The sequence below is a fragment of the Maylandia zebra genome, linkage group LG3 (assembly GCF_041146795.1).
Source record: "Maylandia zebra isolate NMK-2024a linkage group LG3, Mzebra_GT3a, whole genome shotgun sequence".
In the NCBI taxonomy this organism is placed as follows: Eukaryota; Metazoa; Chordata; class Actinopteri; order Cichliformes; family Cichlidae; genus Maylandia; species Maylandia zebra.
In genome coordinates, this window is record NC_135169.1 from 9,073,058 (window position 1) to 9,088,533 (window position 15,476).

General features: G+C 45.0%; 1 protein-coding gene across 1 annotated transcript in view; it reads right to left on the minus strand.

Annotated features, from left to right (window-relative positions):
• The window catches only part of LOC101473519 (retinal guanylyl cyclase 2), a 31,662-nt gene extending 19,027 nt beyond the window's left edge, over positions 1 to 12,635 (minus strand). Inside the window, exons 1-8 of the mRNA XM_024800638.2 lie at positions 12,565 to 12,635; positions 12,504 to 12,534; positions 3,518 to 3,764; positions 2,729 to 2,959; positions 946 to 1,101; positions 723 to 865; positions 375 to 530; positions 83 to 232 (exon numbers count right to left, since the gene is read on the minus strand). Of these exons, the coding sequence (XP_024656406.2) occupies positions 83 to 232; positions 375 to 530; positions 723 to 865; positions 946 to 1,101; positions 2,729 to 2,959; positions 3,518 to 3,755 (1,074 nt within the window). The 5' untranslated portion in view covers positions 3,756 to 3,764; positions 12,504 to 12,534; positions 12,565 to 12,635. The remainder of the gene's footprint in view (positions 1 to 82; positions 233 to 374; positions 531 to 722; positions 866 to 945; positions 1,102 to 2,728; positions 2,960 to 3,517; positions 3,765 to 12,503; positions 12,535 to 12,564) is intronic.
• Positions 12,636 to 15,476: the final 2,841 nt, after the last annotated feature.

Below are 15,476 nucleotides of genomic sequence, written 5' to 3' on the forward strand. Positions count from 1 at the left end.
AGAACGTCTTTTATCTCAGCTTTGATACTGAAAGCAGCAACTAGTTAGTTACTCAGCTAGCGAGTGCTGAAATCTGTGTGACCTGATTGAAACCCTGAAAATCAAAGCCTCCATCTGATTTCATGAGCTGATTGCCCGTCACCCAGTGTCCACTCCCTGCCTGACGGCGCTCTTCCACTGCCTTTGCAACGAAGTAGACCATGTTGAAAATAGTCCCAAACAAAGGAGACACCTGCAGACACAGGACAACACTTTGTCACATTAGATTCTCTCGTTTACTGGGGACGTACACATTGTTTACACGTTATTTACTTGTTTACCTCTGAATCCATCAGCACATTAAAGCCCGTGTTTGTTGTTGTTTGTTTGTTTACCTCTGTGGCGGAGACACCCGAGTGAATCTCTCGGCTCATTTGAGCCTCGCGGAAAGCTTCATAGAAACTCTGGTCGGATGCCATGGTAACAGTCAGGACGGCACTATAGGCGTGACGTAGCTGCGTGCTATTGGTCAGCTGGTTGAAGACTGTGTGCTGATTGGATAAAACAGAGAGGGAGGGAACCAATCAGAACTCAGCCTTTAGTTAAACATGTCATGATTAATATGTAAAGGCAGTGGGGTGGTGTATGGGTGGTAAATAAGAAAAGTTTGCTTGACTCAGTTTTTTTTTTTGAGGATCGGAGAAAATGGAATAAAACCTCCTTGAGAACTTGTTGGTCGTTACCTGATAGGGCATCGCGTACAGCAGGGCGTCGTAGGGAATGAACACGTAACCATTGGAAACCATCCCCATCTCCAGGGCGGCCAGCAGTACCTCCCTCTGATCCTCTCCACCAATCAGGACAGAGCTCATGCACATGATGACCACTGAAGGTGAAATAAAAAGTTCTCTGATCTGATGTGTTCAGTTCAGGGATGCAGCTTAACAATCACCTCTTAGCTCTGACCTTTGACCTTGTCGGCTTCTCTGATTTCGTTCAGCGCCTCCCGAGCCCCGCCTTTGCTGCCTGGTTCCATGGTAACCACCGGCCCAATCGGCAAACCCATAGCCCGGAGCGCAGAGGCCACTTCCTGTCCGGTGCTCTCCCAAAGGTCGGTGGCAGCTACACAACAGAGGAGAAGAGATGGAGACAGGAAACACTGATAAACAATTAAGACAACAAAGAAGATCACAATTTAAACAAACTGCCGGGGAGATGCATATGTTTACGCAAATGCTGGGTAAAAGCTGTCAGCCAGACCTCGTGCAGGTTCACAAAAGGAACAGTGAGAGGAACAGTGTGAGAGGAACAGTGTGAGGAACAGTGTGAGAGGAACAGTGTGAGGAACAGTGTGAGAGGAACAGTGTGAGGAACAGTGTGAGGAACAGTGTGAGAGGAACAGTGTGAGGAACAGTGACAGGAACGAGGAACAGTGTGAGAGGAACAGTGTGAGGAACGCTGTGAGGAACAGTGTGAGAAGAACAGTGTGAGGAACAGTGTGAGAGGAACAGTGAGAGGAACAGTGTGAGAGGAACAGTGAGAGGAACAGTGAGAGGAACAGTGTGAGAGGAACAGTGTGAGGAACAGTGAGAGGAACAGTGTGAGGAACAGTGTGAGAGGAACAGTGAGAGGAACAGTGAGAGGAACAGTGTGAGAGGAACAGTGTGAGAGGAACAGTGTGAGGAACAGTGAGAGGAACAGTGAGAGGAACAGTGTGAGGAACGCTGTGAGGAACAGTGTGAGGAACGCTGTGAGGAACAGTGAGAGGAACAGTGTGAGGAACAGTGTGAGGAACGCTGTGAGGAACAGTGAGAGGAACGCTGTGAGGAACAGTGTGAGGAACGCTGTGAGGAACAGTGAGAGGAACAGTGTGAGGAACGCTGTGAGGAACAGTGTGAGGAACGCTGTGAGGAACAGTGAGAGGAACAGTGTGAGGAACAGTGTGAGGAACGCTGTCTCGTTTCATACTGCACATGGTTGCAATGACAATAAAGCCACTTGACCTGACACTGCTCTGTTTTTTACTCTCACAGAGAAGACGAGATGATCACAGCCGTCTGGACATTAATCGAATGAGTGCCCCCTGACATCAAGGTTTCGTGTGGATCATTTAGTTGATGGTTGGTTTGAAATGATGAAGAACCAAAGATCGTGGAGATCATCTGAGCTTTTAAGAAGCTGTCCTTAATAAGTTGGAATCAGACAACCAGGACAATTGAGGTCCTCCTGGATGGGTCCATAAAGAGAAGGGCTCGGTCCATGTCTCCTTTTTCCTTCAGAATGGTGAAATCAGACTTGGAGGATCAGAAGGTCAGTGGATCTGTTGAACCTCCAGCTGTCTCTGTCTATCTCTGTACTTTACTTTGGCAGAGAGGATTTCATGTCAGCAAGAAGTTTCCTTGGTGAAAGAGTCCTGGTGAACATGTCAATACTGTTAAACTGGGTCTAGCTCTCACTTCTATCTCCATTCAGAAGCTCATAAGTAACAATGGTTAAGTTAAAGCCCTCACAGAAAACACCTCCACTTCTGTGATGTCCCAATGAACCACTGCAGTTATAGTCCGATGGGCAGTAAAAGTCAAACCACCAAAATCAAACAAAGGGGGCCTAATATGTGAGTGTAACAGTCTAAAATGATGAAGCTCAGATCAAATAACCGGCTCAGACTAAATTAAAGTAACACAAGTTTGAATGAAGAGATTATGGTGAGAACCACCCCACCACTCTGACTGTGATGTCAAACCCTTACCTGTGATGATGCTGACATGCGCCCAGCCGAAAAATCTGAGCACGGTGAACAGGACTCTGGTGGGAGGAGTCAGTGGCGGCAGGTTTGGCCAGTCAGCATCTAGACAACTGGGAGAGGCGAGTCCAGCCTCCCAATGCTCAGTCATTAGGGAGGCAGAGTGACAGAGGGCGGGATTAAAGGGTCCAATGTAGGCATAGCCATAACCTTCAAAGTCCCCAAAGTTGGTCAGAGCTAAAATAAAAAGGTCAAAGGTCAAATAAATATCACACAAATAAAAACAAGGAAAATAAAAAATTGTTCACTTACTCCAGTCTGTAAGCTGATAAACACACTTCAAATAAGCGTGTGTTGATAAGACTGATTAAATGTCTAATGATCCTTTGGAGGTGGTCTAATATGTGACTAACAAGCAGACTTTTCAAATTAAAGGTTTTATTAAATGTGTTCTGATTGTTCATTCAATTCAATTTTATTTATAAAGCTCCAAATCACAACAACAGTCACCTCAAGGCGCTTTATATTGTATAGTAGATCGCACAATAACAGATACAGAGAACAACCCAACAATCACATGACCCCCTATGAGCAAGCACTTTGGCAACAGTGGGAAAGAAAAAAACCCTTTTAACAGGGGGTCTAATAATTGGCTGCTAACTCATCATTGTGTGATTGGTTAACCCTGTAGCACTTTGTTCTAGTGTAACTAACCATAACTGTAACTGGTAATCTCTTTCTAAATATTTTACTGAACTTTATTTTAAGGTCCTATTGGCTGATTGGATAACAGACCTTTGGAGGCAGAGCAGTCCTCGTCCAGCACTTTGACATCATACCAGTACCCTCTGCTCATACTGGTGTCAGTCCGTAACCTGGACAACGCCAGCGTGACCGCTGCTGTCGGCATCGCCCGGGAAAACAACGGGTCACATGACCACGGACCGACCAAGGCGATCTTGAAGGTTGTTGTCCGAACCTCTTCGATGCATAGCAACCACAGACACGCCCCTAGCAACCATCGAAGCTGCATCCTGACAACCTGCCAGAGATTCAGACAGATTTTTAGAAAGTCAACAAGAACACAAACTCGTCTGAACAAAGATGAAACAAAAAAAACTGATTCAGGTTTGTCAAACTACTGTCTGTTAACAAGGAACCTGAAACCTCCACGTAATCAGAATCAGAATCAGAATGGGTTTATTGCCAGATGTTGAGGTTTACAACATTAGGAAATTGCTGCGGTGCTTCAGTGCAGACAATAAGAATTAAAGTGCTATGTAGAAAGAAAGATATGTGCATGAGATATACATGAGATATATACATGAGAATAAGAATTAAGAGTGCTACGTAGAAAGATATATACATGATATATACATGAGTGCAGGTGGTGATCAGTGCCAAACATGGAATGATGCAGTGACACAGCGTAGGGTCATGTGTTAGTGGCGGGGACAATCATGTGGTTATTGTTCATGTGTCCAACAGCAGAGGGGAAGAAACTGTTCTTGTGGCGAGAGGTTCTGGTGCGAATGGACCGGAGCCTCCTGCCTGAGGGGAGCAGGTCAAACAGACTGTGTCCAGGGTGAGAAGGGTCAGCTGAGATCCGAGCTGCACGCCGCAGTGTCCTGGTGGTGTACAGGTCCTGCAGAGATGGGAGTCTGCAGCCAATCACCTTCTCAGCAGAGCGCACAACACGCTGCAGTCTCTGTTTGTCCCTGATAGTGGCTCCAGCGTACCACACGGTGATGGAGGAGGTGAGGATGGACTCGATGATTGCAGTGTAGAACTGCATCATCGTCCGTGTTGGCAGGTTGAATTTCTTCAGCTGCCTCAGGAAGTACATCCTCTGCTGGGCTTTCTTAATGACGGAGGTGATGGTGGGCTCCCACTTCAGGTCCTGGGTGATGGTGGTACCCAGGAAGCGGAATGAGTCCACAGAGGTGATGGGGGTGTCAGTCAGGATGATGGGGGGGAGTGGGGCTGTGTGCTTCCTGAAGTCCACAATAATCTCCACTGTCTTCTGGGCATTCAGCACCAGGTTGTTGTGGCTGCACCAGGACACCAGACGTTCAACCTCCCTCCTGTAGGCAGACATTTCTTCTTAACCTGCAATGTCAGTTCATTTTAAAGACAGGGCTTAAGACTGTGGGCTTACCACCCACACGAGGGGCTGTAGGGTTGGGTGCTTAGATGGTAAATGGTGAATGTATTGGTTCTTATATAGCGCATCTCTACTCTTTCTGAGCACTTCAGGCGCTGTACACAACTTGTACATTCACCCATTCGCACAAGCACATTTTTCCAAGTGCTTTCTAAGTAACATTCACACACATTCATACTCCGATGGATGCATCGGAGAGCAATTTGGGATCTTGACCAAGGATATTTGGCTTGCAGCCTGAGGAAGCCAGGGATCGAACCACCAAGCTTTCGCTCTACCACCTGAGCTACAGCCACCCCAGACAGTCTGATGTACTGGCGCTCCGATTTTCAGCTTCCAAAACTGGCTTGTGGCACATGGAATGTCGCCTTTCTGGTGGGAAAGGCGCCTGAGCTGGTGCATGAGGTTAAGATGTGATGACCTCAGTGCATAGCTCTGGTTCTCAACCAGTTTCCTATAGATGACCTGGACTCTGTTCCCCTCTGGAGTTACCCTCGATGTGAGGGCACGGACAGAGTGGTACTACATGTATCGCCACGGTTGGCTGCCTTTGCTGTTGGAGTTTTCCCCGGTGGTTCCCTGCGCCTTGTGGTCGTGGAATGAGTCCTAATTTTTGTTTGTGTGTATGAGCCAAATGACCCTACAGAGTTCTCCAGCACCCCATCCAGCCTTCTTAGAGTCACTGGGTGGGGGTAATAACGCTCAGTAACTCTCCAATAAGGAACTCTATTGTCCTGCTGGGGGACTGAGAAGGTGCTGAAGGTTACGTTTCTGCAGTGTTGCATTGCCTCTACATTGGCAGACCAGATGGTGGTTGCCCTGTTTAAGCAGGGGGTCTAGAGGGTGTGCTCCAACTACAGAGGGATCACACTCAACAGCTTTCCTGGGAAAGTGTGTGCCAGTGTTCTGGAAAAGAGATTTGTAGTCGACCCTCGGATTCAGGAGGAAGGCTGAATCCACTGGTTGTGGAACACTGGACTGGCTCTGGCAGTCTGTAATAAGACTTAATAATGCTGACATACAACTCAGAGGAGACAAGCATCAGAAATCTGTATGAATCACTTGTTTGTAACACTGAAAACACATTTACACTAAACATACCAGTCAAAACAGAAGAGCAAGCTATTGTTTTAAATAGATTTTGTAGACCAGCATTGCTTATGTACACTGATGCTTTTACGGGGTTTGGCTTCCTCTGGACGCAATGCAGTCACATGTCACAGTTACATGGACAGCAGAAGAACATGTAGTCAAATTCAAAGTGGAATCAAACTCAGGACTTGCTGTGAGGCAACAGTGCTAACCACTGCGTCACTGTGGACTGTGGGTAGCCAGAATCACATGATCTGTAAGTTTATACTACAGCAGAGGTTTTAAATCCATCGACCAGCCTGCCACCTGAATGATGTAACATCTTACCTTTAACATCTGCTCCTTAACCCTTTAAGACCTACCATAGAACCAAGTCTGCCAGAGCTTATATCATATTTTTACCTGCTGTGGAGCCATTTTTGGGAGCATTTCAAGTTGCTATACATCAATACAACCATTATAGCCCAGATTTTAATAATATGTATTCATTAAGTGCATAGTAATTACATAAATTGCAAAAAAGTGCAATAAACTACAAAAAAAATTGAAAATCGTTTTTGTTTTTTAACATATATTTCTTGTTAGAGAAATTTAAGAGGCTTATCCCTCAAAACTGTAAATACAAAAAAGTTGCACAAAATAGTTTACACCAACAGGAAATTTATTTTGAGTGCCTTCATAGTTTTATTTTTGAAATACACCAATTTTTATATACTGCAGGAAAAACGAAAATAAGTATTATAGTGCAAATTTGCAAAAAAGCAGCATGTGCATCAAAATAAACTATTTCCAGCAGTGCAATATGAGTCGTAAGCATCCCAGAAACGACACAGAAAGTCATGAAGTCAAAGATAACTTTTAAAAAGACCAGTATAGGCTCTGAGGGCCTGATAGTAAAAAAGACTACATTTCCGCGAAAATGACGTCACTTCCGGTTTCGGGCAGGTAATGGCGGAAATGCAAAAGTTCACGCTGACGTCTATTCAAACGTAGGAAGTGTTACAAACAGCTGATCGGATCACAAAGCGTGTTTCTGGAATATTATGTTTTTGTTGCTGCAAGCGCTTTTTATGCAGTTTTTGCAAAGCTATATGTGGAAGGAAACCGTGACCTAGGACAAGCTAATGGCATAAGATGTAAGTACAACTCCTCCGGTTTCATATGCAAAAAAAATTTTGCGCTAGCTCACGTGGTTGCAGAGCTACGGGATTTAAAAATAGTTACGCAAAACAGAGCGTGCCCGCTCTGATCGGCTGTAAAGGGTTAATCTTGTGTTAGGTATTAAAGTGAATAACAGATTAAGAATTTAGAGGCCTACGTAGTGCTTCGTTAAAAGATGATGACAATGTAGAAGCTCCAAGGTGATAAGGTCACAGGGACCTGCTGGCCCCTTCACAGAGGACCACGCTCTGTTTTAAGGTGAGAATACTTCAATAAACCCTCAGAAGAAGACCTTCTGTTTGACATCACATGACTTAAGTGTCATTTCCACAGTAACTATGAATGAGATGCAGTTAACCACACGTGGGATGCTTGCTTGTATCAGCGTTTGAAAGCTGACTGTCAAAACCTCTGAAACGACCACATTTCCTCTGACCTCCTGCAGCTGTGACTATGTGGGGTTTGTGATGAGTCTCCAGGTGATGTCACAGAGATGCTTCCCTCTGGGGATAATTAATCTGAAGGTAGGTCTGAGTCCACATTAGAGACTGTGATGACTTGAAGCTGAACACTCAAACCACCAGGCACTGGAAACCTTCAACCTCCTAAGGGACTAGGACCGCTTGTGTAGGACCACTATGAACCATGACCCCCTTCAGGACTTGAGCCTCAGTGAACCGGCTTTCTGAAACAGGACCCTCAGCTGTGGCTCATTTGTGACTGGTTCTCCTCAGAGACCATAAATCCTAAAGTTTGGACCCTTAGGTACAGCAACTGGAGAGCAGGTGGAGGCTTTCACTGGTTTGTTTACACTGAATAAATGGCTTATATCAGCATGTGCTGACCACTCAGTGCACTTTATCGACAACTTTAATATTTTTTGGGAACGCAGGCATCTGTTCAAAGCAAATGGATTTAATTTTAACAAGTCAGGGGTGAAACTGTTCACCTCCAACTTGTTTTATTCCATACGTCATCCATCCGTGCTTGGTGCCAAGGCTGAGATAAACGAGGAGTTATCTCATAAAGAGGAACAAACAGTACTCCAAGAACAGACAAAGCCCAGCAGAAACCTTGAAGAGGAGCTCCATCTGCCCCCACCCGGGAAGAGCCTCAGAAAGGAGAGACATCTGAGGCAAGAAGAGGCAAGAAGAGGGGTCCCTATTTGCCTCCAACTCTCTCAACAACACCAACGACCAGGACAAGGGACCACGACCTTCCCCAGTCCCCCAAACCCCTGACAGGCCATCACCCTCCTCCCCCTCCCTTTCCCCCTCCTCCCCACACCTGAAATTCACTGAGGAGATGATGGAGCGGGTCAATGCTGGGCTCAGATCTACCCCCCGGCCCAATCCCTTTTTGTCCCCCATAAACCCCCCACCAGAGCGGCCAAAGGTTCGCCATCGAGCCCCACCCTCAACAGAGCAATCGAAGTCACATTGCCCAGCCTCGCCCCCCTTAGTTCCTCTTCATGCTCTGTCTCCACAGTCTGATGCGTGATGTGTGGAGGGTCCGGGCTGTGAGGATTATGGCAGTGATGACTTTTCCCAGGAGAAGCTGGGACCCTGTTTACTAGAAGGTTTTAAAATTTCTGTACTTTTAGGTGACAGGAGACATGTGGCCTGGTCAAAACACAGAGAGCTGCACTCTAAAAGATCTTTAAACATAGTAAACATACCTTGTGTGCCACAGACTGCTCCCAAACACGAGGGGACAAGTAATACCTCTAAAACACTTAAGTTGGCTTTATTAAACGTTAGATCTTTAGCTGGGAAAACATTTTTAATTAATGATTTAATCACTGAGCACAGCCTTGATTTTATGTTTTTAACTGAAACTTGGTTGGACCAAAGTAACAGTGGAGCTGTTCTCATCGAGACGACCCCTCCTAACTACAGTTTTATCAGTGAGGCCAGGGTGAGCAGGAGAGGAGGAGGGGTTGCTGTCTTATTTAATGAATCATTTCAATGTAAGCAGCTATCTCCTGGAAGTTTTCAGTCTTTTGAATATGTGGCTTTACAGCTGAAGGCCCCATCCAAAGTTGTGTTTCTTAATGTTTACAGGCCTCCCAAATACTGCACAGACTTTTTTAATGACCTCAGTGAACTGCTGTCTGTGATCTGTGTTGATTTTGACTGTGTAATTATTGCTGGGGATTTTAACATTTATGTGGACAACCCTCAGGACAAAGGGACTAAAGACCTGAGTAACACTCTGGGCAACTTTGGGCTGACTCAGCATGTAACAGAGGCCACACATAATAGAGGACACACTCTTGACCTACTGATCTCCAAAGGCCTGAGCATTTCAAAGGTTACTGTGTCTGATGTGGGCCTGTCTGATCATTACTGTGTTTTCTTTGAAAGTAAAATCTCAGCCCACATAAATATATCAACAACAGTGATCACAAAACGGTGTATAACTGAACACAGTAGTGCAATTTTTAACCAGGTCTTCCCATTAACACCTGACCTGCCCAGAGGGTCAGTCAATGAGCTCGTCAATAGCTTCAATGCTAACATGTTAAATGTAATGGACACTATTGCTCCCATTAAGGTGAAGGTTATCTCTGGAAGGAAAAAGTCTCCATGGAGAAACTCCACACTGGTGAAAAATGAAAAAAGAGAGTATAGGAAAGCTGAGCGCAGATGGAGAAAAACAAACCTCCAGGTTCATTATGACATTTATAAAGAGAAACTTCACATTTATAATTTACAACTGAGGAGTGCAAGGAGGTCCTACTTCTCTGACATCATCACTAAAAACAGCCATAATGCTCGGGTCTTATTTTCTACAGTTGACAGGCTAACAAACCCTCCTGTGTCAGTGGCAGCTGAACTTCATTCAACCATGGCCTGCAATGACTTTGCCAAATTCTTCACTGAAAAAATCCAAAAAATTAGACAAGCAATTGGTACATCAACAGCAGATCCAGGATATGTACTGTGTCCACCAAAAAACTGTTTAAACACCATGAAACAGTTTCAACCTATTAACAGCAAAGACCTGGAGGACATCTTAGGTCACCTGAACTCCTCCTCCTGCTGTTTAGATGTCCTGCCAACAAGTTTTTTCAAAAAGGTCTCAAAGACTTTAGAGTCAGACCTGTTACAGATCGTCAACTTTTCTTTATTATCAGGTGTGTTTCCAGAATCACTAAAAACTGCTGTAATCAAACCTATACTGAAAAAGGACAATCTTGACAAGACACAAATGAACAACTACAGGCCGATCTCAAATCTCCCGTTTTTAAGTAAGATCATTGAAAAAGCAGTTTCTCAACAGCTCAGTTACTTCTTAAAACAGAATAATTGCTACGATGCCTTCCAGTCAGGTTTTAGACAGAACCCCAGCACTGAAACCGCTCTGACCAAAGTGTTTAATGACATATGTCTGAATACAGACAGTGGAAAAATGTCAGTCCTAGTTTTACTGGATCTCAGTGCAGCATTTGATACAGTTGACCACAACATATTACTCAAACGACTGGAGAACTGGACAGGTCTTTCAGGAACTGTACTAAACTGGTTCAAAACATACGTAGAAAACAGGAAATACTTTGTATCAATAGGTAACTTCACATCTGAGCAGACAAGTATCACATGTGGAGTTCCCCAAGGTTCCATCTTGGGACCCCTTCTGTTTAACATCTACATGCTCCCACTGGCACAGATTATAAAGAACAACAAAATAAACTACCACAGCTATGCAGATGACACACAAATATATATCACAATGTCACCAGGAGACCGAGGCCCTGTACAGGCTCTTGGTAAATGCATTGAGGAAATTAATGACTGGTTGTGCCACAATTTTCTCCAGCTGAACAAAAACAAACTGAGGTAATAGTCTTTGGCGCCAAAGAAAAACGATTACAGGTCACCAGAGAACTTCAATCTATACACCTAAAAACCACAAACCAGGCGAGAAATTTGGGTGTAGTGATGGATGCAGACCTAAACTTAGAAAAACACATTAAGACAATAACAAAGTCAGCTTACTATCACCTCAAGAATATATCAAGGATAAAAGATCTGATGTCTCAACAGGACCTGGAAAAACTAGTCCATGCATTCATCTTTAGTAGGCTTGATTACTGTAACAGCATCTTTACAGGTCTACCTAAAAAATCAGTCAGACAACTACAGCTCATTCAGAACTCTGCTGCTCGAGTCCTCACTAAGACCAAAAAAGTGGACCACATCAGTCCAGCTCTGAGGTCTTTACACTGGCTGCCTGTCCGTCAGAGGATAGACTTTAAAGTTCTGATGCTGGTCTATAAAGCTCTGAATGGTTTAGGACCAAAATACATCAGTGACCTCCTGACCCAGTATGAACCTTCCAGATCCCTCAGGTCATCTGGATCCGGTCTTTTATCAGTTCCCAGAGTCAGAACCAGACACGGAGAAGCTGCATTCAGCTTTTATGCTCCTTATATCTGGAACAAACTCCCAGAAAGCCTCAGATCAGCTGAAACACTCAGTTTATTTAAATCCAGGTTGAAGACTCACCTGTTCTCAGCTGCATTTGAATAAAGCACCAAATCCACACTTTTAAGCTTAAATTTCAAAACTTACATTTAACTACTGATTTTATCTACTGTTCTGATTTTATCTGTTTTGATTTTATATACTGTTTTGTTTGTTTGTTTGTTTGTTAATTAGTTAGTTAGTTTATTTGCTTGTTTTAATCAATTTTAAATCATGCTTTTTATTTGTTCTTGTTTCTAATGTCTCTGTAAAGCACTTTGAATCACCTTGTTGTTGAATTGTGCTATACAAATAAACTTGCCTTGCCTTGCCTTTGTCTGGCTGCCACCAGAGGCTGTCCAGAGACATGCATGTTGTGCAATAACCGATGATGGTGTGTGCAAATGTGTTGCCTCAGTCATGGCATCAGGAGAGAGAGAGCAGAGTATGTAACTATGACCACACATGCTCAGGTTGAACCCACAGAGGGCATCCGCTGACACCTTTAATCCAATCATGGTAACCATGGAAACACACACACACCTGAGAGGTCAAGACTTGATCTGCAGCTCTCCGATTGGCTGGTTTTAAAGAAGATCAAGCTCATTAACAGATTTACTTAAATCACTCAGGTCCCATGCTCCCTATATTCAGGCAAAATTTAACTTTATGTATACAGCTCGGGTTTACAGCAGCAGTCAAAGAGCCTACAATATTAGAGGGGCAATCGAAGGTGGGAAGGAAGAACTCCTTTTTAACAGGGAGAGAGCTCCAACGGATCGGAAATCAGAGAGGACAAAACACAACCTGTCTGCACACACAGAGTCTAAGACTGTCTGAGCATCAGAAGCTCAAATATCAGAACAATCAATCAAGCGATCAATGATCTATTTACCTTTGTCTCAGAGCTTCATCTGTCCAAAGGAAAACTTTACACCGAAAGTCCTGAAACCAGCAAACCAAGCAGATGATGTCAGGGTGAACGAGGGAGGACCAGAGACCAGGAGGGAGAGCGTCAACGTCGAGTTACATCCACTTACAGTGGAGAGAGAATCATGGTCGAGCTACATCCACTTACAGTGGAGAGAGAGAATCATGGTCGAGCTACATCCACTTACAGTGGAGAGAGAGAGAATCATGGTCGAGCTACATCCACTTACAGTGGAGAGAGAGAGAATCATGGTCGAGCTACATCCACTTACAGTGGAGAGAGAGAGAGAATCATGGTCGAGCTACATCGACTTACAGTGGAGAGAGAGAGAATCATGGTCGAGCTACATCCACTTACAGTGGAGAGAGAGAATCATGGTCGAGCTACATCCACTTACAGTGGAGAGAGAGAGAGAGAATCATGGTCGAGCTACATCCACTTACAGTGGAGAGAGAGAGAATCATGGTCGAGCTACATCCACTTACAGTGGAGAGAGAGAGAGAATCATGGTCGAGCTACATCCACTTACAGTGGAGAGAGAGAGAGAATCATGGTCGAGCTACATCCACTTACAGTGGAGAGAGAGAGAATCATGGTCGAGCTACATCCACTTACAGTGGAGAGAGAGAGAATCATGGTCGAGCTACATCCACTTACAGTGGAGAGAGAGAGAATCATGGTCGAGCTACATTCACTTACAGTGGAGAGAGAGAATCATGGTCGAGCTACATCCACTTACAGTGGAGAGAGAGAGAGAATCATGGTCGAGCTACATCCACTTACAGTGGAGAGAGAGAGAATCATGGTCGAGCTACATCCACTTACAGTGGAGAGAGAGAATCATGGTCGAGCTACATCCACTTACAGTGGAGAGAGAGAATCATGGTCGAGCTACATCCACTTACAGTGGAGAGAGAGAGAGAATCATGGTCGAGCTACATCCACTTACAGTGGAGAGAGAGAGAGAATCATGGTCGAGCTACATCCACTTACAGTGGAGAGAGAGAGAATCATGGTCGAGCTACATCCACTTACAGTGGAGAGAGAGAATCATGGTCGAGCTACATCCACTCACAGTGGAGAGAGAGAATCATGGTCGAGCTACATTCACTTACAGTGGAGAGAGAGAGAGGAGAGAGAATCATGGTCGAGTTACATCCACTTACAGTGGAGAGAGAGAGAATCATGGTCGAGCTACATCCACTTACAGTGGAGAGAGAGAATCATGGTCGAGCTACCTCCACTTACAGTGGAGAGAGAGAGAGGAGAGAGAATCATGGTCGAGCTACATCCACTTACAGTGGAGAGAGAGAATCATGGTCGAGCTACATCCACTTACAGTGGAGAGAGAGAATCATGGTCGAGCTACATCCACTTACAGTGGAGAGAGAGAGAGAATCATGGTCGAGCTACATCGACTTACAGTGGAGAGAGAGAGAATCATGGTCGAGCTACATCCACTTACAGTGGAGAGAGAGAGAATCATGGTCGAGCTACATCCACTTACAGTGGAGAGAGAGAGAATCATGGTCGAGCTACATCGACTTACAGTGGAGAGAGAGAGAATCATGGTCGAGCTACATCCACTTACAGTGGAGAGAGAGAGAGAATCATGGTCGAGCTACATCGACTTACAGTGGAGAGAGAGAGAATCATGGTCGAGCTACATCCACTCACAGTGGAGAGAGAGAGAATCATGGTCGAGCTACATCGACTTACAGTGGAGAGAGAGAGAATCATGGTCGAGCTACATCCACTCACAGTGGAGAGAGAGAGAATCATGGTCGAGCTACATCCACTTACAGTGGAGAGAGAGAGAATCATGGTCGAGCTACATTCACTTACAGTGGAGAGAGAGAATCATGGTGGAGCTACATCGACTTACAGTGGAGAGAGAGAGAATCATGGTCGAGCTACATCCACTTACAGTGGAGAGAGAGAGAGAATCATGGTCGAGCTACATCGACTTACAGTGGAGAGAGAGAGAATCATGGTCGAGCTACATCCACTCACAGTGGAGAGAGAGAGAGAATCATGGTCGAGCTACATCCACTTACAGTGGAGAGAGAGAGAATCATGGTCGAGCTACATCCACTTACAGTGGAGAGAGAGAGAATCATGGTCGAGCTACATCCACTTACAGTGGAGAGAGAGAGAGAATCATGGTCGAGCTACATCGACTTACAGTGGAGAGAGAGAGAATCATGGTCGAGCTACATCCACTCACAGTGGAGAGAGAGAGAATCATGGTCGAGCTACATCCACTTACAGTGGAGAGAGAGAGAATCATGGTCGAGCTACATCCACTTACAGTGGAGAGAGAGAATCATGGTCGAGCTACATTCACTTACAGTGGAGAGAGAGAATCATGGTGGAGCTACATCCACTTACAGTGGAGAGAGAGAATCATGGTCGAGCTACATCCACTTACAGTGGAGAGAGAGAGAGAATCATGGTCGAGCTACATCCACTTACAGTGGAGAGAGAGAGAATCATGGTCGAGCTACATCCACTTACAGTGGAGAGAGAGAATCATGGTCGAGCTACATCCACTTACAGTGGAGAGAGAGAGAATCATGGTCGAGCTACATCCACTTACAGTGGAGAGAGAGAATCATGGTCGAGCTACATCGACTTACAGTGGAGAGAGAGAGAATCATGGTCGAGTTACATCCACTTACAGTGGAGAGAGAGAGAATCATGGTCGAGCTACATCCACTTACAGTGGAGAGAGAGAATCATGGTCGAGCTACATCCACTCACAGTGGAGAGAGAGAGAATCATGGTCGAGCTACATCCACTTACAGTGGAGAGAGAGAGAATCATGGTCGAGCTACATCCACTCACAGTGGAGAGAGAGAATCATGGTCGAGCTACATTCACTTACAGTGGAGAGAGAGAGAATCATGGTCGAGCTACATCCACTCACAGTGGAGA